The sequence below is a fragment of the Phacochoerus africanus genome, chromosome 7, assembly GCF_016906955.1.
Source record: "Phacochoerus africanus isolate WHEZ1 chromosome 7, ROS_Pafr_v1, whole genome shotgun sequence".
Taxonomy (NCBI): Eukaryota; Metazoa; Chordata; class Mammalia; order Artiodactyla; family Suidae; genus Phacochoerus; species Phacochoerus africanus.
In genome coordinates, this window is record NC_062550.1 from 84,605,914 (window position 1) to 84,630,453 (window position 24,540).

At 44.6% G+C, this 24,540-nt stretch overlaps 1 protein-coding gene across 1 annotated transcript in view; it reads right to left on the reverse strand.

The window, feature by feature from the left end:
* The window catches only part of STAB2 (stabilin 2), a 163,627-nt gene that overhangs the window by 113,321 nt on the left and 25,766 nt on the right, over positions 1 to 24,540 (reverse strand). The window contains 4 exon segments of the mRNA XM_047788161.1: positions 3,913 to 4,046; positions 6,071 to 6,267; positions 7,130 to 7,255; positions 11,850 to 11,945. Of these exon segments, the coding sequence (XP_047644117.1) occupies positions 3,913 to 4,046; positions 6,071 to 6,267; positions 7,130 to 7,255; positions 11,850 to 11,945 (553 nt within the window).

Consider the following 24,540-nt stretch of genomic DNA (forward strand, 5'->3'; position numbering starts at 1 on the left):
AAACAGATGCATTTGCAACAAGTTTGCTGAACAAACACTTCAGAGTGTGACTGCCCCTTGCCTGGACTGCCGCAATGGCTCCCTACCTGGCCTTCCTGCCCTTAGCTTTCCTCCCCTCATGTCAGTCTTTCACAGAAGCCCTGAGAGGTCTGTTCTGAGTGGCATCTGTGTGCCTAACACGCTCAGGGACACAGTGTGAGCACTCAGCATGCACACAAGGCTTCAAAAGAGGGGCTCCTCCTGCCGTCTCCTTCCTGCCTGTCACACAAATCCCAGAAATACCCACTTGCTTTTTTCTAGACTGCCATGCCCTCCTCAGGTCCACCAGGGCACTCTCTCTCCTAGCTCTGGTGTGACTTGCTCTAGGCAGCTGTACCTGACCTGACTCTCCCAACTCAACAGCATCCTGTTGGTACATGCTCCACAGCCTTCCCCACCAAAATGACTGCTGGAGCTGTTGTCCCCGCTGCTAGCTGGGAAGCTCTCCTAGAATCTGGACCCCACCTTATCTCTCATTGTATCTCAGCACCTGGGACAGTGCCTCATTGTTGAACTGATTATTTTCTAAGTACCTACTTAACTCTCACACCTGTACTAAGCAAGAGGGCTAAACAGATGATAAAAACAGATACCTTGCTTTTTTAGCATCTCACATGCTGGAGACAAATGTGAAAACAATCTATGGCAAGTCAATACGATCACTTAATGTCTTTGAGTCCCAGTTTCCTCATTTATGAAATGAGTTTACTAACACCATTAGGCTGTTGATAGAAGAGCCAATGCATAAAAAACAGATGACACATTGACAGACACATAGAAAAAGCTCAGCACCTGGCAGATGACAGTGATGGAGACAGTGCCGGTAATGACAACAGTAACGAGGAGGAGCTGGGGTACAGCTGGACAGGTCTATAAACACACAGTGGTTCCAGAGGAAGCACCGTGATAGAAGACTGAATAGGATGCAATGGGGCTTGGGGAGGAAGTGACTAATTCCACCTGGGAAAGATGGAACATGTTCTACGAGAAAGGAACATCTAAGGATGCTGTGAGTTGCCCAGCCAGACAAATGGTTGGGAAACCATTTACTGACTGAGCCTTTGGGGCTTTTATAGAGCTGCTGTTCTCAACCAGGGGTAATTTTGCCCCACAGGGGACATGTGGCAATGTTCAGAGACATTTCTAGATGTCACAACAGGGGTGAGGATGCTACTGTCATCTAGTGGGTGGAAGCCAGGGCTACTGCTGAACACCCTACAAAGGACAGGACAGCCCTACAAGAAAGAATTATCCAGCCCCAAAGGGCCAAGGCTGAGAAACCATGTTATGAGGCATCACTAGGGTACATCTAACCAGGACAGGAGCTCACTGGATATGATCAAGCAATGGTTTCCTTCTTAAACATCGACTTCCTCTGCAAGTAGAGAGAGCTTCAAGACGGTGAATTTAAGGAGGCCAAGAAAGACACAGGTAACTCTTGCAGTGATACAGTAGTCACTGCTGAAAATCACTCTTGCTCTCAGTTACATGTTTCATTTAAAGTTAATAGCGAGACAAGTAGCTTTTACAAGTTACTTTTTATGTTTCTCTCTGAAAGTTCCTTAAGTTGTTGTGAGGCCAATGACTTGCTTTGTGTAAAGCACTTGAGTTGTCTCCCAAGGGTGGCAGGAGAAGGGTATTTTAATGGCCTCTGTGTTGAAAGGAGTGTATGAGACAATATTTTTAATTTCTATTTAAAGTCCATCCATGCTGCTTTGGACAGGACTCTTAGGTGAGTCAATTCAGCTGAGAAGACACGTTGAGAAAGTGTGATTTCCATTCCAACTGCACCGGTGCGCAAGAAACAGCACTGAAACCTGGAGACTCTTGGAACATACGGGACTCAAATGACAACGCTTGTATAGAAATCACACTTTCTCAATGTGTCTTCTCAGCTGAACGGACTAAAACAAGAAACAAATGCCTTTCTCTTTTATCATCTCTTACTTCCCTTCTCTACTACGTAAAAAGAAAAAGGCGCAGTTTGAACGGATAGGAAGCTTGTTAGCTCTCCTCAGGGAAAGAGCCCCACCTGTCAGGTGAGGAAAGAGTGGTTCTGAAAAGTTATGTGACTCATCCAAGGTCACCCCAGGGGTAAGGAGGGAAGCCCACACTGGAACCCATTCTTCTTTGCTGGGTGCTCTTCTGTGATTTATGTGGTATGACTGTGGATAATCTGCACAGGCTGCTTGCCATATGGGGGAGGTGCCAACAAAACCGCCCCCTATCCTGGTAAATGAAACGACTGATGGCCCCATATTTCATCAACGTCACTTGCCAGTCATTAACTTTAGGCCTCTTCCCAGCCGAAGGCAGTTTTCTGGGGGGAGTGGGTAGGTAGAGGAGGTTTGTGAGGGACACACAGACTCCCAAACCCACTGCTAGTTCACTGACATTCTACACACACGTTTTAATGCAACTTCTATTATTCTCAGGTTCTAGTTTCATTTCTCTGTGTTATCTTCTCAAACAGAGAGGCAGGTCTGTGACATGTCCTACCCACGCTTTCTTAGAGGACAGTGTGTAGCTGGCTTGCTTGGTCGTTGGCGTCAGAACCTGGGTTTCAGGAGAGAACGTGCCTGTGGGCCAGCAGTGTGGGTGCGTGTGCATCTGTATGTCTGTCTGTGAGGCGTTGGCGTGCGTACGCACACGTGTGGAGTGATTTCTGCGTGCCAGGTCCTGCTCAGACGGATGCATGTGATCTTAGCCCTTATCACAGACCTGGCTGGAGGCACAATCTCTCCCTCTTATGACAGAGGAAGCAGAGGGCAGAGGTGAAGGGAAGTGGCAGAGGTGGGACTTAAACCCAGGGGTTCTGACACCCAAGCTGTTTCCACTTCACCCACAGTGCCTACAGATCTACCCATCTGCGCACAGAGAGCAGGATAATCCTAAAACCTGTCTGGGCAAATCCACACATTCAAGACCCAACTGTCAAAGGAATGATGGGGGCCGGGGTGGGGGTGGGGGGCTCTGGAAGCCCAGAAACTGTCTAGTAACTGCAGGGTTCCTTGTCTACCACGGCTCTGGGCTCACAGTGGAAGAATGGGTTCTTTGCAGATGTTCGAGACAATGACAACTGAAAGTGACACTAAGATGGAAGCCTCTGTCTGGGAGTTCCAGCCTTAGCATACCCACTGATAAAAATACAGCACAGCTGTGGTTTCCAGAACATTCTCTCGTGAATCTTCACAACAACAGTATGAGGTAAACATCACTGTGTTCATTTTACACAGGGAGAAACTGAGGCCAGAGAGATTGAGTCACATTCCCAAGGACCTAATCTGATGGCGAGGTAGCAGCACGGAGCCTCAAGTCCAGGTCTTTACACTTTGAATGCCATCTTCCTGCCACATAAGCTGCCTCTGCCCCGGCAACTTTCACTCAAGTGCTCTTCCTCACAGTAAACCCCTTCTTTTGAAATCGGGAGTCCAGGAAACATCACTCGTGTGCACTTACTTTCCCCGGTTCTTGTTTTGCTCCACTAACCAGCAGTATCTCACAGGTGAGGAAGCAGGCATATACATTAGAGGTCAAACTCCTGTCCTCACAACAGACATTTGTTTTCCCAGTGACAGTGGTTTCCTTCCCCCGCGCTCTCACCACTTCGTACCATGTTTTCCAGCCAGCTCAGGATTTCAGGGTGTTGTAATGGTCGTTATCAAGGAAACCATTGCTGAATGATTTCATTGATGATACAAAGATGTTTTGAGTCCCTACTATGCTCCTGGCACTGTGCCATGTGGGAGGTGGCGGCGGCAGTGGATGCAGGGCTGAATAAGACACATTTCCTGTCCTTCAAGGGACTTTCTGCATCGACGGGCCACTGCTTTCGCCGCTTGGGAAGACGGTGGTAGAACGGGGGAGACTTACTTGGTCTGGCCCGGGGCGATGGTGGTGCAGCGTGCGTCCCTGTGACAGGGGTTGTGGGATTCGCAGACGTCTGTCATGCTACACCCCACTCCAGGTACAAAGTTGTGGTAGTGTTCCCTACACTCGCAGTGAGACTTGAGACAGGGAGAGAAAAACATAGAGGGTTCTCATTAGTCACATAGGCTGACATTCTTCCTAAATCCATACCCTCATTCTGCCATCAAACCTGACTGGGGGGGTAGGTCTAAAGTGTGGGCTGAAATTATAATTTGTCAGCATAGCTAGAATTGGAAATCACACTTACAGCGCATCTGCTTGGAAACTCACATACCACGTTCGTAGCTCACCTTTGCAGTTCTCCGTGCTTGCTACCCCCGGGCCTCCCTGGCACCACACTTCTTGCTTTTAGATCATCTATGGGTGCGGCGAGATGGAGGTTCACATGGGAAGTATTATTTCTCTAGAAGAGTGATTTGCTTTTTTTGTTTGGTTGGTTGGTTTGTGGTTTTTTTGCCTTTTAGGGCCATGCCTGTGGCATATGGAAGTTCCCAGGCTAGGGGTTGAATTGGAGCTACAGCTGCCAGCCTACACCATAGCCATGGCAATGCCAGATCCAAGCTGTGTCTGAGACCTACACCACAGCTCACAGCGATGCTGGATCCCTAACCCACTAAGTGAGGCCAGGGATAGAACCCACATCCTTGTGGATACTAGTCAGATTCATTTCCACTGCGCCACAAAGGGAACTCCCTAAAATAAAGGTTAAAATAATGGTTTTTAATTGGAGTCTTGCCCCAAGGGGCACTGGGCGATGCCTGGAGACACTTCTGATTGTCACAACGGGAGAGGGAGCAGCACCACAAGAGGCCAGGGATGCCTAAACATTCTGCCCCACGCGGGACACTCCCCACAGCAAAGAATTCTCAGGTCCACACTGTTAATCACGCCAAGGCTGAGGAACAATACGAATAAGGAACGTACAGCTTCTGTGTGAACAGAGGAGGGTTTCCAAGACTTGAGAACATACCTTGGGACCCATTTTTTAAGGCATAAAGTCTATTTTTAATCTCACTCCCATGGTCCTGGGACTTTGGCTCACAGTGTACCATGACTTGTCCCATAAGGGACCTCATTTAGAGGATGGGAATTCAACCCTTTGAATTTCTCGCCAGCCTGCCTCAGAACTCAGCAGCAGAAGCGTTGTGTGACGTATTCTTTCTCTTGGAGATGAAATCAAGTTGTGCCCTTGCAGGGAACCCCCATGGGGGTGTGATGAGACTGTGAGACTGCAGGGACCATGATGTACTCATCAGGAACTGAGGCCTTCCCTCTACACAGGCTGCGGTGCCCTTCTGTTTTGTTTCAGTTTTTGTTTTATTTGGCCAGGCCTGCAGCATGTGGAAGTTCCCAGGCCAGGGATGGAACCCGAGCCACAGCACTGACCTGAGCTCGTGCAGTGACAACACCGATCCTTAGCCTGTTGCACCACAGAACTCAAGCAATAGCTTTTGCATGGATGGATTTCCTCCACTGGACACTTGACATGTAGTTATGGCTGCAACAGGCACCCACTCCTGGGCGGGTGAACGAGATATGGGAAAGGGCTCTTTTATCTGGACTCTGTAGGCGAACGCCGCCTGATCAGGCTGAATTTTCCCAGCCATGGTCTGGATGTGATTTAGAGGTTCACATACATCTCACTCCAGAATATGCTCACTGCTCCCCACTCATCTATCCATGCTGCCTTTTCATCAGCACTCATCCCTTTGGAACAGAGGAGTTTTGGTCCTAAGTGTCCTCACTCACCTTGAAAAGGCATCAGAGAGAATGGAGGATGGTGGGTGAAGGTCAATTACGTATCCCCCCAAGACTTGATTCATGGTTAATCTGTTCATCTAATTTGAGCTGTGGGTATATATTTTGTCAATCATCCAAAAGAATGACTGGGATAAAAGAGATGGTTAGGTTTTGACTGGACAGCTGGGGAAGGGTGGGTTCAGAGGACAGACCAGGGCATAGCGAGGTCAGGCCCAGGTACAAGGAAATGTGTCTGGCCAGGAAGCCCAACTTGAGCACTGAAAGGGTGAACTAGGAGGGCAGTTTCACTGTAGGCGGGTGGTCCTACCTCTGCTCATCAGTTGCAACATCATTAGCTCACCTGCCCAGGCCCATCGTATCTGCACACTGAGGAGTCCGTAGGGCAGTTTCCAAAGTTAACCTGGCAGGGGTCCACCGGGAAGCACACTTGGCCGTCCCCGTGGTAGCCTTCCTGGCATGTGCAACTGTGCCGATTTGGTCCCAGGTACGTGCACCACGCGTGAGGGTGGCAGATGTTTTGTGAACACGGATTGATGGCTTGAGAAGCAATGAAAAAATGAAGGTGATTAACACACAGGGAGGGAGAAGGAAAACGGGACTGTGAAGGGACTGCAGATCACAGCTGGTCCACGCTGCAAAGGCGATTCAAGAGCTTTGAGAGAGAGAGAAAGGGACGTTTTCTCTTACCCTACCTGAACACTCCCACTTCCTGAACAAATTTATATACAGCCGCCAGGAATCATAATTACAAATACTGTGGCGATAGATGATCACGTCGTGTTATGTGTGGATTTAAATATAAAATGGCATGAAAGAAAGCACTAGGGTTCAGAGAACTCATCACAGGTCCTGGGCCCTGTTCTCGGTATTTGCTCCGTCCTCAAACCCTCTAGGGAAGTTACCACTATTACCCCCATTGCATAGAAAGGAAAACAGAGGCATGGGCAGGTTACAGAATTTGCCCACGGTCACGCCGTTAGTAACGGGCAGACCTGCGATTTAAACCTAGGCAGTCTGGACCCAAGAGCATGTTCATAACCAATATACAACCTGGGACGAAGTGAAAGTGCATGAAAGGAAGCGAGGGAGGGAGGAATGGAGAAAGGGAGCAGGGAGAAGGGGAGAGAGGGGAAAAGCATGTTCCATCTTAGCATCCGCTCAGGTGAGAGAAAACAAAAATGTGTAAAAACCTCTGCATGGGCTTTGATAACAAGAGGAACTGCCATTTATTGAAAAGCTACCACATAACGAGCATTTTGTTAGAACTTTTAATATATTTCAACTAAAGAAAGAGGAATGGAAGTGGCCGCTGTATGAACATTAAGGAGGTTGTGAGTTGGGCTGCTGAGAAATCTAAACATCCCAATGAGTAAACCAGCAGGATCGAAGTTCTACTCACGCTCGCAGGATTTGCCATCGCTTTTGTAATTGGGGAGGCATTTGCATTCTAGTGTCGTTTCATCTTTGCTGGAAGGTGAGCATCTGGAGTTTTCTGGGCAAAACAGGGCTGCACATGCAGGGATGGCTATAAAGGAAGATTGTTGAGATAATTGCATTAGCAGAACTTTCAGTTCCAAAAAACTCACCAAGTGCAATTTTCCCTTTTACAAAAGTAACACAGATTCACTATAACAATTCGAAAAACACAATGTGTACAGCAAAAATTAGCTATGTTATTCTCCCATCCCACTCCCAAAATGACAAATGTCAACAATACTTTACATTTTTATTTTCGGCTACTCCCACCACACGTGGAAGTTCCTGGGCCAGGGATCAAACCCATGCCATAGCTGTGATGCTGGGTCCCTAACCCACTGCTCCACAAGAGAAATCCAACAATGAATATAATACACTTATGTATACATTTTTTTAAAAAGTGAAATGGAATCCTTTTTTTTTTTGTCTTTTTTGACATTTCTTAGACCGCTTCCGCGGCAATATGGAGGTTGCCAGGCTAGGGATCTAATCGGAGCTATAGCTACAAGCCTACGCCAGAGCCACAGCAACACAGGATCCGAGCCTCGTCTGCGACCTACACCACAGCTCACAGCAATGCCGGATTGTTAACCCACTGAGAAGGGCAGGGATCGAACCCGCAACCTCATGGTTTCAGGTCGGATTCGTTAACCACTGCGCCACGACGGGAACTCCGAAATGGAATGCTCTTAAAAATATTTAGGAATTTGATCTTAACCTGATATTATGGAGGTATTTAAGGATTACTTTAATCTCTAGTAACCGCATAGTATTTTACAATACAGATGGGGCATACATGGCTGTTAAAAAACTAAAGAGTCTGACATAATTAGCTAACTTGCAAAGCTAGCTAGGTGGGCTGATATGGTTTCATGGATGCTGCAAGAAGGAGATGCCTGGGTCAGAGATAAAGGACAGTCTGTTATTCACATCGAGAGCAGTGGCCGGAGTGGAGCATTTCTGTACCAGTTCTTCCAAGCCCCAAGTCCCTCAGGGCGATGCAAGAGGGTCAGACTGAGCCCTGAAGAGGCAGTGGATTTCATTCCAGGAGAGGAGCCCTGAGCTTAGGGAACCTATGTTTCCCCCCTTTTTTCCTTTTTAAATAATAGGCAATGTATTAGGTCCCAGGCAAGAGACAGAAACCACATAATTATTTGAACAGGGAAAGTTTTACTATACAGAATCATGAACAGATTGGAATAACAGGGAATTGGCTCTTGAGCGTTCAAAAAGAATTCTAAAGAAAAAAGGAAAAGAAGAAAAAAAAGAGAGAGAGAGAAACTACACCATGGGTTAAGATAAGAGTAAGTTCTCTCTCCAGAGCTGAGATGCAGATGTCACCAGAAAGGACATGGCCTTGGTGGCTCTACGGCAGAGAAATCGCTGCTGTGTCTGATGGTGAGACGTGCTGGACATCACCCCTCCAGGGCTCCAGGGAAGGTCATCCACAGGGAGGTTCCAAGCCCCAGGACTCACGTGGTGCCTGGGGCTGCTTGCCACTGGATGCTGCTGGAAACAGGAGCTAAGAAACACACCCTCTCTGAAGCGTGGTACTATTGTGTGTGAGACTAGGGCAGGGGTGGTCTCAGGGGCCAGCTATTTGGCATGAAGGTGGGGAGGTCTCCAGCTGGCCAGTCCTGCTGGGCCCCTAGTGTGTCTGGGGCTGAAGAGAGGGGGTACAGAACAGCATGCCTCCCCTGAACTGGGACACAGGCCTGCCCTGTCCGGGGCTCCTGATTACGCTTCCTGAGCTCAGCACCAGACACATGCAGTGGCCAAACCCTGGAGGGTGCTGAGCCCTGCAGGAACCTAGTGCTGGAGAAACTGTGCAGGGCTGTGCAGTGGGGAAAACTGTGTTCTTTGGGAGCCTGGCAAGTGAACGAAAATAGAAATAAAAGAAACTCCTTCCTCCTTCATTGTCCCTTTAGCACCCTCTATTGGTACAGTTTCACACCTTGCTGGCTGGCAAATGAGAAATATTCCAAAGGCCACCGCCACATTCAGAGAGCAGGCAATAAAGGGTGACTCTGGAGCTGAGAGGCAAACCACTGATAACTGGCAGAGGCAGTACGCATGTCTGCACTTGCTCTCCAGAGAGGTCTTATCTCTTACAAGGCTGTCTGCTATACAGACATTCTTGAAAAGATGTTGGAACAAAATGTTGTGTCAAAATATGCACAAATATGATGTGCATGCTTGAATCCCAACAGTGGCTAGTTGAATCCAAAATTCATAGAGAATACCCCTCCACCTCGTCCATAAAGTAGAACTTCTGCTGAGAGGGGGTTGCCCTTTCAGGATTATATTTTCAACCCCTCTTTGCATCCAGGTGGGGGTCATATGACTTGTTTGCGATGGACTATTGTGTGAAAGTTCTATGCATCGTTCTGGACCTTATCAGCAGGTGCTTCTCCATCTGCTCTTCCTCCCATGGCTCAAAGCAGAGCGCTCTGGGTGCTACAGAATGGCAGAGGCACACAATGGAAAGTTGTGGATCCCTGACCATCGTGTGGTTGGCAGCTGTTATCAGCCAGGAACACCCACCCTGGGCTGTTACATAAGTAAGAAATACACCTCTGTTAAGCCCAGGGTTCCCCAAATTCTTAGGGTAACGGTGCCCTCAGTGTTTCAATATTTTTTTCATGGTGCCCCAGTATAAAAGATGTATCTACCAGGTCCATTGACTAAGCTGCTAGAACCAAATGACTCAGGAACTATGTCATGATAACTTGATAGCCATTTGAAAAAGTTATGTGGTTAGAAGAAAGATGAATGTTTTCATTACATTCTTAAACTACCACATTTACTTATTAATGGGCCAGGTGAGTGTGTTAGAGACCGTACAACTTCTGAAAACTTGGAATTGGCTTGGAAATTACCAACCTCCTTCCAGTCAAAATGATTTTTTTTCATGGTACTTGCTTTTTTATCACAGCAACCACTGGGAGTGCAGCTTTGTAAAGATATGATATCATGGAAAAAACGTAGTGCCACCTAATGTTGAAATTATGAACTCGGGTTAGCATTTCATCTGACATCCTAAGACGTATTACTGTTCACCTCAAAAATTTAAAATGTCCCATAGCAGGTTTGAGAGTTTGATGGGCTACTTTGGGATGCCTTGGGGCAGTTTTGGAACCATAGTGTTAAGCCATTGATTTTTTTGTGTCGATTTCTTTCAGCAGCTGGCACTCTTCTGACTAGAATAGGATATACCACACTTTACTCAACCACTTCCTACAGCTGGACCTCCAAGTTGTCTCCAGCCTGTTTTGTTCTTACAAACAATAAAGGCATGAGTTTCTTTGATCCTATCTTCTTACCTACTCACCCTTCCCTTCCTCCAGGTAAGTTCCTAGAATGGAGCTGTAGCAGCAAACTGGAAGCACCCCTTGAAATTTAATAGATGCATTTCCCTCAGTGGTTGTATGACTCGTATTCCCACTGACAATACTGTAATTGTTCTCACCCTCACAGGTGGATATGACCTATCTTTTCAATCTGTGTGCAAAGTGGGCAAAAAGCCAGAACCAAAACAAAACAAAATCTCCCAAACCCCAAACTACCACTTCATTATGGTTTTAATTTGCATTTCTGTAATTCCTTGTGGGGCTAAGCACCTTTTCTAGGCTTGTTGGCCAGTTTTCATTTCTTGTCCTTAGAATTAGCCGCTTCTTGGCCAATTTAAAAAGTGGGCTCGTGGACTTTATTTTTGTCTTTTTGCCTTTTCTAGGGCCGCTTCCGATGGCATATGGAGGTTCCCAGGCTAGGGGTCGAATCGGAGCGGTAGCCGCTGGCCTACACCCCAGCCACAGCAACGCGGGATCTGAGCCGAGTCTGCAACCTACACCACAGCTCACGGCAAGGCCGGATCCTTAACCCACTGAGCAAGGGCAGGGATCAAGCCCGCAACCTCATGGTTCCTAGTCAGATTCGTTAACCACTGTGCCATGATGGGAACTCCATCGTGGACTTTATATTACTATAAAAACATTTCTGCCATGTGGATTGCAAATATTTTGTCTCAGTTTATTGGTTATATTTTGACTCAACAGTTATTTTTTTATTTGGAGACAATTCCATCCATGTTCTCCATCAGGTCAGTGGCTTCTGGGCAGGTCTCTTGTCTTATTAAAAAGGTCTTTTGCTCTTGAGTCCTTTGGGCAGTGACAGGAGAGCCTGGGGAAGGAGACTCGCCCATTTATGATTTTGTGAACCTTGGCAAGCCTGTTTCCTGTTAATGTGCTCTGCTTCTGAGATTTGAAATTGAGAACATGCCTTGTCCCCTTACTAGGTGACTAACTCATGGCAATGGCCTCAACAATGGTTTCCTCTTTTTCCTAGCCTGACGGTGCCACCAGTTTGGCCTTCCTAAAACATAGCTAAAGCCATGTTACTGTCTTGTTTCCAAACCTGCCACTTCCAATCTTCTCTGCTTGCTCTTCTGCCCTCCCTTCCCCCATTTCCCCTCTTCCCCTCCTTTCCCCTCTTTTCCCATCTCCTTTAAATTTTTTCATAGCTGTCAGCAAAATATCTGATGGCACATCACCCATGTAGAGCCTCTGTACAGGAAAACACAATTGAAATGCCTACGTCTGTGCCCATTTGGTCTGGTTGCCATTAAGGAAACTAGCGGTACTTACGCTTGTCACAGTTGGGGCCGGTGTACCCAGAGAAGCACTCACAGGTCCCGTCGCCATGTATTCCACTGTTGCACACTCCATGCACACAGGGGCAAGCTGCAGACAGAAAGTGGGGATTTTTCATGACCTAATCTAGACTTCTTCCAAAGATTCTGCAAGGCTGCTGTTTTCAACAGTGTTTACTGGGATTCTGCATGACAAAGTGGGGAAACCATGGGTCTGAAGCCCTAGACCCTGGTTTGACTCTGTGCTTCTTCTTCCTCTAATTAGTTTATCTGTATGTGGATAATGATGCCCACCTCATGGGATTTCCATAGAATTAAGTAAGATAACATATATAAAGCATACCTGGCCTATCACGTGCCTTGGAGTTCCTTCCCCTGCTTTCAAACTAGCTGCTTCATCTTTGGATACCTCAACAAGAGACTTAACCAATGCCTTTTTTCCTTTTTACAGCTGCACCTATGGCATATGGAAGTTCGTGGGCTAGGGGTCAAATCAGAGCTGCAGCTGAGATCTACACCACAGCAACACTGGACACTTTAACCCACTGAGCAAGGCCAGGGATTGAACTCATATTCTTATGGGCATTAGATTGGGTTCTTAACCTGCTGAGCCACAACGGGAAAGCCTAACACAATGTCTTATACACACCTGTCATGTTTTTAAGAGAAATGCTACCATGGACTCAGTCACTATTGGCAGTAGGAATCTATGGGAAATCTATTTCCCAAATGATGGAGCGACACAAGTGCAAAAGAGAAATTCTGAAAGCAGAGAATAACTATGCCATGTCTTCTTGCTTGAAATAGATGACTTTTCAGTCTAGCGACAGATCACTTCAGGAATGAGAAATGAAGGCTTTTGAAATAAATGGTCGTGTCTTCAGCACCCAGTGTACGGCTCATTTGTGGCAAGATTTACTCTCTGTCTGGGTGATCAGCATCCTATGCCCAGCCCTCTGTAAAGCATATTGTGTGAGGTCAGAGGTCTGACATATGTCTCCCTGGGATAAAATCTAGTTACCAGTGGGGTTGCATTCTTCTAGAGACGCCAGAGGACAATTTGTTCCCTTGTGTTTCCAGATTCTAGAGGCTGCCTGCATTCCTTGGCTCACAGCCCCTTTCTCCACCTTCAAAAAAAGCCACTTCAGGCCAGATCCTTCTCATGCTGCCATCTCTGTTGGTCCTCTGCCACTTGTAAGGACCTATGTGATTACACTGAGCCCACCTGGATAATACAGGAGACTCTGCCTAGCTGAAATCAGCTGCCTATCAACCTGAATTCCCCTTTGCCATGTAACCTAACATTATTTCCAAGTTCCGGGAATTAGGACATGGATATCTTGGTGGGGGAGAGTATTCTGCCTACCGGGCATGTGTCTAATGCACATAAGCCAGTTTAATATTAGCTCAGGGGAAACATAATTAAGAAGACACACCCTGCTTAAAAACCTAACCAGATACCAGAAAAGCAAAAATGAATTAGGTTTAAAGTATTCCAAACAGCTAATAAACCATCACATTCTTTCCATTCTTTCTATTTTTGGTTATGTGTCCCTCCACCCACCCCTGTGCTTCGTCCCCATGGAAACTGTCCCCTTGCAGGTTCTTATCACGTTTTGCCTGGCCTATTGCAGTAGCATTTTACCAAAAGTCATGGTCTGATTTCTCCCCTCTTCATTTTATCCATTTCATTTGATCAGTAACAGCATCAAGGTGATCTTCCCCCAAATTTCTCAGTGACTCTCCCAGTTGCTGAGTGAAACCTAAACTCTTCTGTTTGGCAAACAAGGCCCTCTTCCAAGCTGACTCCGACCTTTAACATTTTTTATTTTCATCTTTCATGAGTTCATTTTAGACATCTTGGGATCTAAGCACATGGGGGTGACTTACTAGTTCATCTTCCTTCAAAACACGTATTCAACACTGACTACATTCAAGGCACTGTGCTGGGGGTTAATGACCCAAAGTCGCTGTCCCCACAGAGCTCACAATCTGAAGGTGGAAAAAAGCAGCCCAGCACAATGCAGTGTGATAAATGCTATGAATGACAGGTCAGTGGCAATGGGCACTGGCCGGGAAGAGATAGGAGAGGGTGGCCTAGGAAAGGGTATGCCAGGTGGAAACCGCAGGACATGCATCCTGCACTTTCACACCTCCATGCTTTTGCCTCCACTGTGCTCCCTTTTGCATGCAATTAACTACCAACTGAACTTCTCCTCCTCCCTCAAAGTCAACTAAAACCACTCTCCTCTGTGGTGCCATCTCAGAGGTCCCAAAGCAGATTCTGGGCTCCAGTGGCACTATCTTTGTACCTTGCTCACTATCACATTCTACTGCAACAATTAATTTTGTTCATGCCAGCCAGGCAAGTACCACCAGGAACACAACAGTGGTCAAAGTCAGCAGCAAGGGCCAGAGGTCATGGAAAGGACACAGTAACCATTCATGTGAACCAGGAGAGACAGCCCTAGGGCTGCGCATCGTCACTGTGTAATTCTCAGTTCAGACGCGATAAGGCGGTGACCTAGTTTTTGTCTCGTTCCAGCACAGAGAGAGCGGTCACTGATATCCTGTGAGATTGTATTTGCTCAGTGAAGTAACACCGCAGCCTTGTTGGGAACAACCAGCAACCAGCTGACAGCTGTCAGAGCTGCTCTTTTCTTTCCCAATCTGTGTATTTTTCTCTTCTGTGAGACTGGAATCCCATGGAAGGCTTTCCCTCTCCTTGTATCTCCCCATCGCACCGTGCACAGCACCTTCTCAGAGAGCAATGGCTGCACAGCTACGTTTAAAGGCAAGACCGCCTTTGGCAGGGCCAGGATCAGGGTGAGGAGGGTGAGAGGGGGCTGCTCAGGGGCACAGCTGAATCTTGCCTTTATTTAACCCTGTTTCACCCTATAACTTAGTGATACCATTGTCATGGGTTGAATTTTGTCCCCCCAAAGGATATGTTGACATCCTAACCCTCATACCTCAGAATGAGACCTTCTTTGGAAGTAGAGTTACTGCAGATGTAATTAGCTAAGAGGAGGCCATACTGGGGTAGGGTGGCTTTACTCCAATATGACTTACAAGAGGAGGAGAGGACACAGATATATGAGGAGAAGATGGCCATGAGAAGACAGGCATTGAACAGAGTGACATGGCCACAAGCCAAGGAATGCCTGGGGCTCCAAGAAGCTAGACACAGCAGGAAGGACTCTCCCCTAGAGGCTTCCAAAGAAGCATGGCCCTGGACTTCTAGCTGCCAGAACTGAGAGAAGAAAGTCATGTGGTTTTTTTTTGTTTTTGTCTTTTTGCCATTTTTTGGGCCACTCCCGTGGCATATGGTTTCCAGGCTAGGGGTCGAATCAGAGCTGCAGCTGCCGGCCTACGCCACAGCCACATGGGATCTGAGCCACATCTGCAAACTACACCACAGCTCTCAGCAACGTCGGGTCCTCAACCCACTGAGCAAGGCTAGGGATCGAAGTTGCAACCTCATGGTTCCTAGTCGGATTTGTCAACCACTGTGCCACAATGGGAATTCCCAAGAAAGTCATGTCTTTAAATCACCCAGTTTGCACCACTTTGCTTCAGCACCCCCACAACCAGATAACTAATAAAATGATTTATCTCCAATATTTGAGTTTTTGATGACTCCTTCAATCTTGCTCCTGAGGCATGTTCCTCCTCACCTCACCCGAGAACTGGCCCTGCACGTCCCTTTATCAAACACTCACTCTGTCAGGTGCTTTGCCACATGCTTTACAGGCATTATTTCATTTGGTGCTTATGGCATCCTGTGAGGAAAGATCATTAACCTCCTGTTACGTATGAGAAATGGGTGACAACTAGCTCCAGTACTCACTCAAATAACTGAACAATTAATCTGGACTTGCAATGGTCATCCTCCCTTCACAAACTGATTCGCTGTGTCTATGTCAGTAAAGCACTTTGATGTCCACATATGGCCGCAGATTTGGGAAGAGATAAATTTAGAGGGAACTGAAATTAGTTGTGGAGATAATGGGGGTGAGGAGAGGGTAGACTAGGGCTCAGTGGAGAAGACTCAAATTAATTCAATCAAAAACCTTTACTTACTGGTACAAAAACAGATGTACTGATCAATGGAACAGAATACAGAGCCCAGAAATAAACTCACTTTTGACTAATCTTTGGCAAAGGAGGCAGGAATATAAAATAGGAAAAAGACAGTCTCTTCAGCAAGTGGTGCTGGAGAAGTTGGACAGCTGCTTGTAAATCAATGAAACTAGAACACACCCTCACTCCATGCACAAAAATAAACTCCAAATGGCTGAAAGACTTAAATAAAAGACAGGACACCATCAAACTCCTAGAAGAAAACATAGGCAAAACACTCTCTGACATCAACATCATGAATATTTTCTCAGGTCAGTCTCCCAAAGCAATCGAAATTAGAGCAAAAATAAACCCATGGGACCTCATCAAACTGAAAAGCTTTTGCACAGCAAAGGAAACCCAAAAGAAAACAAAAAGACAACTTACAGAATGGGAGAAAATAGTTTCAAATGATGCAACCGACAAGGGCTTAATCTCTAGAATATATAAACAACTTATATAACCCAACAGCAAAAAAGCCAGTCAATCAACGGAAAAATGGGCAAAAGACCTGAATAGACATTTCTCCAAAGAAGATATACAGATGGCCAGCAAACACATGAAAAAATGCTCAACATCGCTGATGATAAGAGCAATGCAAATCAAAACTACCATGAGATACCACCTCACACCAGTCAGAATGGCCATCATTAATAAATCCACAAATAACAAGTGCTGGAGGGGCTGTGGAGAAAAGGGAACCCTCCTGCACTGTCGGTGGGAATGTAAACTGGTACAGCCACTATGGAGAACAGTTTGGAGATACCTTAGAAACCTATACACAGAACTTCCATATGACCCTGCAATCCCACTCTTGGGCATATATCCGGACAAAACTCTACTTAAAAGAGACACGTGCACCCGCATGTTCATTGCAGCACTATTCACAATAGCCAGGACATGGAAACAACCCAAATGTCCATCGACAGATGATTGGATTCGGAAGAGGTGGTATATATACACAATGGAATACTACTCAGCCATAAAAAAGAATGGCATCATGCCATTTGCAGCAACATGGATGGAGCTAGAGAATCTCATACTGAGTGAAGTGAGCCAGAAAGACAAAGACAAATACCATATGATATCACTTATAACTGGAATCTAATATCCAGCACAAATGAACATCTCCTCAGAAAAGAAAATCACGGACTTGGAGAAGAGACTTGTGGCTGCCTGATGGGAGGGGGAGGGAGTGGGAGGGATTGGGAGCTTGGGCTTATCAGATACAACTTAGAATAGATTTACAAGGAAATCCTGCTGTATAGCACTGAGAACTTTCTCTAGATACTCATGTTGCAACAGAAGAAAGGCTGGGGGAAAAATGTAATTGTAATGTATACATGTAAGGATAACCTGAACCCCTTGCTGTACAGTGGGAAAATAAAAAAATTATAAAAAAAAAAGAAGATGTGGTATATATACACAATACTACTCAGCCATGAAAAAGAACAAAATAATGCCATTTGTAGCAACATGGATGCAACTAGATTCTCATACTAAGTGGAGTCAGAAAAAGAAAGACAAATATCATATTATATCACTTTATACGTGGAATCTAAAAAATAACATAAATGAACCTATCTACAACAAAACAGACTCACAAACATAGAGAATAGACTTGTGGTTGCCAAGGGGAAGGGGGGAGGAAGTGGGATGGACTAGGAGTTTGGGGTTAGTAGATGCAAACTATGACGTTTATAAAGGATAAAGAATAAGGTCCTACTGTACAGCGCAGGGAACTATGCCCAATTTCCTGGGATAGATCATGACGGAAAAGAATATTAAAAATGTATGTATACATATAACTGAGTCACTTTGTTGTACAACGGAAATTGGCCCAACACTATAAATCAATTATAATTTTAAAAGAATCTACCCAGCTCTTACCTAGCTACAGGCACTGGATTAGGCACTGACAATACAAACATGAGTTATTCACACAATAATCTAAATTCAAGTTGCTCAGGGTGTAATGGCGCAGCTGGACTCAAAGAGATACAATGATGGCATGGGTCTTAAATGTTGCCATGCAGCCAATGAAGAGGGTGAGGGGGCCCAAGAGGGGAGCTGAATGTGACTCAGCCCCTGCTCCCAGTTTAGATGCTAACTTCAAGGGCTATCCTCCTCGCTAAGCTGCCCTTCCAGTCATGAGCCCCTCCCTGTGTCCTGTCTTCTGGCACAGCTTCTGTATGGATTAACTGATCTGGCAAGGGTTGCTTTTGGAAGCCTCTGACAAATGCTGCAGGGATGTCAGCTTTTGCCAAGAAAGTGTCCTTGAGAAGGACATATGAGTGGCAGAGGGATTCCCAAATGCCACTTAAAGAGCCCTGGGTATCCACTGAACCAGCCTCAGCAAATCTCTAGAGACACGTGAAACTTGGGGTGCATGATGTTAAAGCAGCCAAAGCCATGGCCATATGAATCAGGGTGACAAGGCACAGGGCCCCCTGGGCCATGCCCCTCAGCAGAGTGAGCTGCCCTTTCTCATGTTCCTTAACATCCTGTGTGTGCTGTGCACACTGGCTCATGAGTGTCACCCACACTTCCAGCTCCTTGGAGGTGGAAACCTAATCTTCTCCCTCTTTGGATGACATCACCTGCCAGGGGTCTAATGCATGCATGGCAGATGCCTGCCAGGGGCTGAACGGTATAGTGGTTGGGCGCTCAGGTCCTGGACTCAGACACTTGGGGTCAAACCCTGCCCTGTCACCGTAATAGCTACATGACCTTGAGCAACCTTTCTGCTTCTTCATCTGTCAAAAGAGGAACGAACCCAGCTTACAGAGTTGTTCCAAAGAGATTCTGCATGCCGAGCCTTGCATGCTGCCTGGTATTCAGCAGGCACTCAGCAAATGCTAGCTACTGCTGTTAACAAGACATGGCTGTGGGATTGATTTGGGGTATGTTAAAGAAAGTGAGTTTTGTCTTCCACCCTAACCTAGAGTGAGGTACTGAGCAGATGAGGGCCTTGGCAGCTGAGATGAATACCCTTGGCTGACGCAGTGTGAAATCATCTCAAAGTGAGTCAAGAGTTGGGTAGGAGAATGCTCTGGCAGCAGGTTAAAGTTGGTGTTAAAAATAAAGTGCAACTTAAGGCACTGTCCTACTTACAGGCAGAAGTGCCAGTGCCAGCCACCAGTGCCTCACTGGGTGAAACAATACTGGCACCCAGTGGATGCCTGGCTGAAAAGGTTTGCAAGTGCCTCAGGTTTTTGCCTGTGGGAAATGACCAGCCACCACTGAGCCATCATTCATTCACAGGGGAAGGTTCACCTCACTTTTGAATGGCTCTTATCCTCACTTAATACTTGCTTCCATTGAGTGTTTGTGACGTGCTACAAAGAGCTCTGCTATGAGTCAATCCCAGGGGCAGGTATTAATTATTATTCCCATTTTATAGATGACAGCACAGAGAGATTAAATAGCTTGCCCCAGGTCACCCAGCAACTGGGGCTTGGTTTCAAACTTGGGCCAGTCTGACTTGAAGCCTGCTCTCTTAGCCATTATGTTCTACAACTATCCAATATGGAAGCCACTAGTCATTAGAGGCTATTTGCATTAAAATTAAGTACATTCAACGCCCATTTATGATTTAAAAAAGCCCTCCAGGAAGTGGACATAGAGGGAACCTACCTCAATATAACAAAGGCCATATATGACAAACCCACAGCTAACATCATACTCAATGGTGAAAAGCTGAAAGAATTTCCTCTAAGATCAGGAACAAAACAAGGATGTCCAACCTCACTACTACTGTTCTAATTTTGGAACTCCTAGCCATAGCAACCAGAGAAGAAAAATATACAAAAAGAATCTAAATTGGAAAGCAAGAAGTAAAACTTCATTATTTACAGATGGCACAATACTACACACAGAAAATTCTAAAGATACTATCAGAAAACTACTAGAGTTCATCAATGAATTCATAAAGTTACAGGATACAAAATTAATACATAGGAATCTGCTGAATTTCTATATGTTAACAATAAATGATCAGAAGAGAAATTAAGGAACGACTCCTATTTACCATTATATCAAAAAGAATAAAATTTCTAGGAATAAACCTACCTAAAGAGGCAAAAGACCTGTACTCTGAAAATTTTAAGATGCTAATGAAAGAAATTAAAGATGACACAAACAGATGTTGTTGGATTGGAAGAATCAATATTGTCAAAACAACTATACCACCCAAGACAATCACAGATTTAATGCCATCCCTATCAAATTACCTATGGCATTTATCACAGAACTAGAACAAAATATTTTAAAATGTGGAAACACAAAAGACTTTAAATACCCAAGGAAATACTGAGAAAGCAAAATGGAGCTGGAGGAATCAGGATCCCTGACTTAAGACTATACTACAAAGCTACAGTAACCAAAACAGTATGGCACAGACACAAAACCAGAAATATACATCAATGAAACGGGATAAAAATAAACCCAGGAGTTCCTGTCGTGGCGCAGTGGTTAACGAATCCGACCAGGAACCATGAGGTTGCGGGTTCGGTCCCTGCCCTTGCTCAGTGGGTTAACGATCCGGCATTGCCGTGAGCTGTGGTGTAGGTTGCAGACGCGGCTCGGATCCCGCGTTGCTGTGGCTCTGGCGTAGGCCATGGCAGCGGCTCCGATTCAACCCCTAGCCTGGGAACCTCCATATGCCGCGGGAGCGGCCCAAGAAATAGCAACAACAACAACAACAACAACAACAACAACAACAACAACAACAAAAACCACACCCCTATGGTCAATTAATTTACAACAAAGGAAGCAAGAATATATAATGGAGAAAAGACAGTCTCTTCAATAAGTAGTGCTGAGGAACCTGGACAGCTACACATAAAAAAATGAAATTAGAAGACACTCTAATACCATACACAGAAATACACTCAAAATGGGAGTTTCCTGGCGGCTCATGGGTTAAGGATCTGACATTGTCCCTCTTGTGGCTCGGATTTGATCCATAGACCCAGAACTTACATATGTTGTGGGTGGAGCCAACAATAAATAATTAAAAAATAAAAGTACTATTATTTTAAAAAAACCTTCAAAATGGATTAAAGACCTAGATGTTAAGACTACATACTATAACCTCTTAAAGGAAAACACAGGCAGAACACTATTTGACATAAATTACATCAATATCTTTTTGGATCCACCCCTCCTAGAGTAATGAAGATAAAAACAGAAATAAACAAATGGGACTTAAACTTAAAAAGACAAACCACAGAATGTGAGAAAATATTTGTAAACAAAGCAAGTGACAGAGGATTAATCTCGAAATATAATAAAACTCATGCAGCTATCAAAAAACCAAACAACCCAATCAAAATATGGGCAGAAGATCTAAATAGACATGTCTCCAAAAAAAGACTACAGATGGCCAACAGGCACATGGAAAGATACTCAACATCACTAGTTACTAGAGAAATGCAAATCAAAACTACAATGAGGTTTCACCTCACACTGGTCAGAATGGCCATCATCAAAAAGTCTACAAACAATAATTGCTGGTGAAGGTGTGGAGAAAAGGGAACCTTCCTATACTGTTGGTGGGAATGTAAACTGGTACAACCACTATGGGAAACAGTATGGAGGTTCCTCAGAAAAACTGAAAGAACTACCATATGCTCTAGCAATCCCATCCTAGGCATGTATCTGGAGGAAATCATAATTTGAAAAGATATGTGTATCCCAGTGCTCATAGCAGCACTATTCACGATAGCCAAAATATAGAAGCAACCTAAACATCCAATGGCAGAGGAATGGATAAAGAAGACGTGGTACATAATATACAATGGAATATTACTTAGCTGTGAAAAGAACGAAATAATGCCATGTACAACAATATGGATGGATCTAGAGATTATCATACTAAGTGAAGTAAGTCAAAGATAAATATCATGTATCACTTATATGTGGAATCTTAAAAAATGATACAAATGAACTTATTTATAAAACAGATTCACAGACTTTGGAAAGGTGGTGGGGGGGATGGATCGAGAATTTGGGACTGGCATAGGCACTCTATTGTATATGGAGTGGAGGTTAATGATGACCTGTTGTGTAACACACGGAACTCTACTTGATATTCTGCTATAATGTTTGTGGGTAATGAGTCTGAAAAAGAATAGATATATGTACAACTGAATCGTGTTGGTGTACAGTGAAGATTAACACAATATTGTAAGTCAACCATACTTCAATAAAATTTTTAAAAATTAAAAAAATTAAGTAACATGAAATAAAATTTAAAGCTCATTTCCTCAGTTGCACTGGCCACATTTCAGTTACCCAATGGCCACATATGCTTTGTGGCTACCATGTTGGATAGAGGAGATCAGGACATTCCATCATCTGACAAAGTTCTCTTGGAACTCAAAACTGGGAGTCCTATTGCCTGGGTCTCAGGTTAGGTTTCCAATTTTCTTACTTAAAAATTTAGGTTTCTAAACCATCTTTCTCCCTTTCATCTGCCCTTTCTCCGTGGCCACAAATGAAAATGAAGGGAGGCCACTTTCTTTATTTAGAAATTGTTGGGATCTCCATATACACTGATGCTCATTGGTAAAGAACACCAATTTCTTGGAGGCAACAAGAACTCATCTTCTTCCAAATTTTCATGCACAATTATTTGGCTCTCTTGGTAAGTAAGCAATGTTGTACGCTTTCTTCCCATGTCAATATATATTTTAAATTTTTAGTATTATGGTAGAGAAGGGCCAACTGGAGAGACATGTTCTTTCTCATTTTATATTTTTGCATCCTTCATCAAGGATTAATTGACTATAGGTGCCTGGGTTTATTTCTTGGCTTTCTATTTCGTTCCATTGATCCATATGTCTGTATTGGTACTAGCAACACACTGTTTTGATTACTATAGCTTTGTAATAATGTCTGAAAGTCTGGGAGAGTTATGCTTCCTGATTTTTTTTCCCCTCTCAGGATTGCTTCAGCAATTCTCGGATTTTTTTTTTTTTCTGGTTCCATATAAATTTTGGGATTATTTGTTCTAGTTCTATGAAAAATGTCATGGGTAATTTGATAGGGATCACATTAAGTCTGTAGATTGCTTTGGGTTGTATGGCCATTTAAACAATATTAATTCTTCCAATCCAGGAGCATAGGATATTTTTCCATTTCTTTGAATCATTTTTAATTTCCTTGACTAATGTTTTATTGTTCTCAGCATATAAGTCTTTCACCTCCTTGGTCAGGTTTATTCCTAGGTATTTAATTTTTGGGGTATGATTTTAAAAGGTATTTTTTAAAATATTCTTTTTCTAATATTTCCTTGTTAGATATGTAACTAATTTCTGAATATTAATCTTGTATCCTGCTACTTTGCTGATTTATCAGTTTGAGCAGTTTTTGTGTGGAGTCCTTTGGGTTTTCAATATATAGTATCATGTCATCAGCTCAGAGTGACAATCTTACCTCTTCTCTTCCAATTTGGATACCGAGACATGTTCTTTCTAAGCAACTTACTGCATTTTAGTTTACTGTTCCTTAACATAAATGATGTTAAAGAACATTCAGAATGCTAACTTTTTTTTTTTTTTGTCTTTTTTGCCATTGCTTGGGCTGCTCCCACGGCATATGGAGGTTCCCAGGCTTGGGGTCTAATCGGAGCTGTAGCTACAAGCCTACACCAGAGCCACAGCAACGCGGGATCCGAGCCGAGTCTGCAACCTACACCACAGCTCACGGCAATGCCAGATCATTAACCCACTGAGCAAGGGCAGGGACGGAACCCGCAACCTCATGGTTCCTAGTCGGATTCGCTAACCACTGAGCCATGACAGGAACTCCAAACACTTGTTTTAAATTTCCTTTTGCTAACACTCTTATAACTCATCTTTAAAAAATGGTGAAGAAAAACCAAAGATTGGGGACAGTAGGGAATAGTAAGTACTACTACTAATAATAATAGCTAACATTTGTTTTGTACTGATTATGCTATTAGATCCTTATAATAATTCTAAGGGAAGCAATATTATTTCTATTTTTACAGATGAAGATGCAGACAGAGAGTGTTCTTAGTAAACTTAAGGTTCCCACAATTTGTGGTAGTCCTGGGGCTAAATCTAGTCTGAGTTGAGAGCTGGAGCTCGAATCACCTCTTCATGATGCCTCCCAGTACCATGCTTCTGGGTCAGGACAACAGGGTTGGAGCAAACTAGATCATTTACTCACTCATGCACTTGTTTATTCATTCAGGCAGCAAGAGTGTAGTGTGTGTGTACTAAGCAGGCAGCATTGCGGTAAGTGCTGAAGATAAAGAGGTATAACAGCACCCATCTTCAAGGCTCCATGAGTTAGAATGAGACAATGTCTTTGTTATTATAGATGAAACTTACTACAGAGGGTGCAAACTTGTGGAGGTGGGATGTCTGTATTTTTCTTGCTCAGAGTGTTTCGATCAATGCAGTATCCACCAAATGTGATTTTTCCATAAAAGCCAGAGCCAAGGTGGTGCTGGAGAAAGGCCAGCTGACCTCCCTTTTTGGGAGACTACTGGCACTATTGTCCCTACCATGCCCACATCCTCTAGGCCTTAC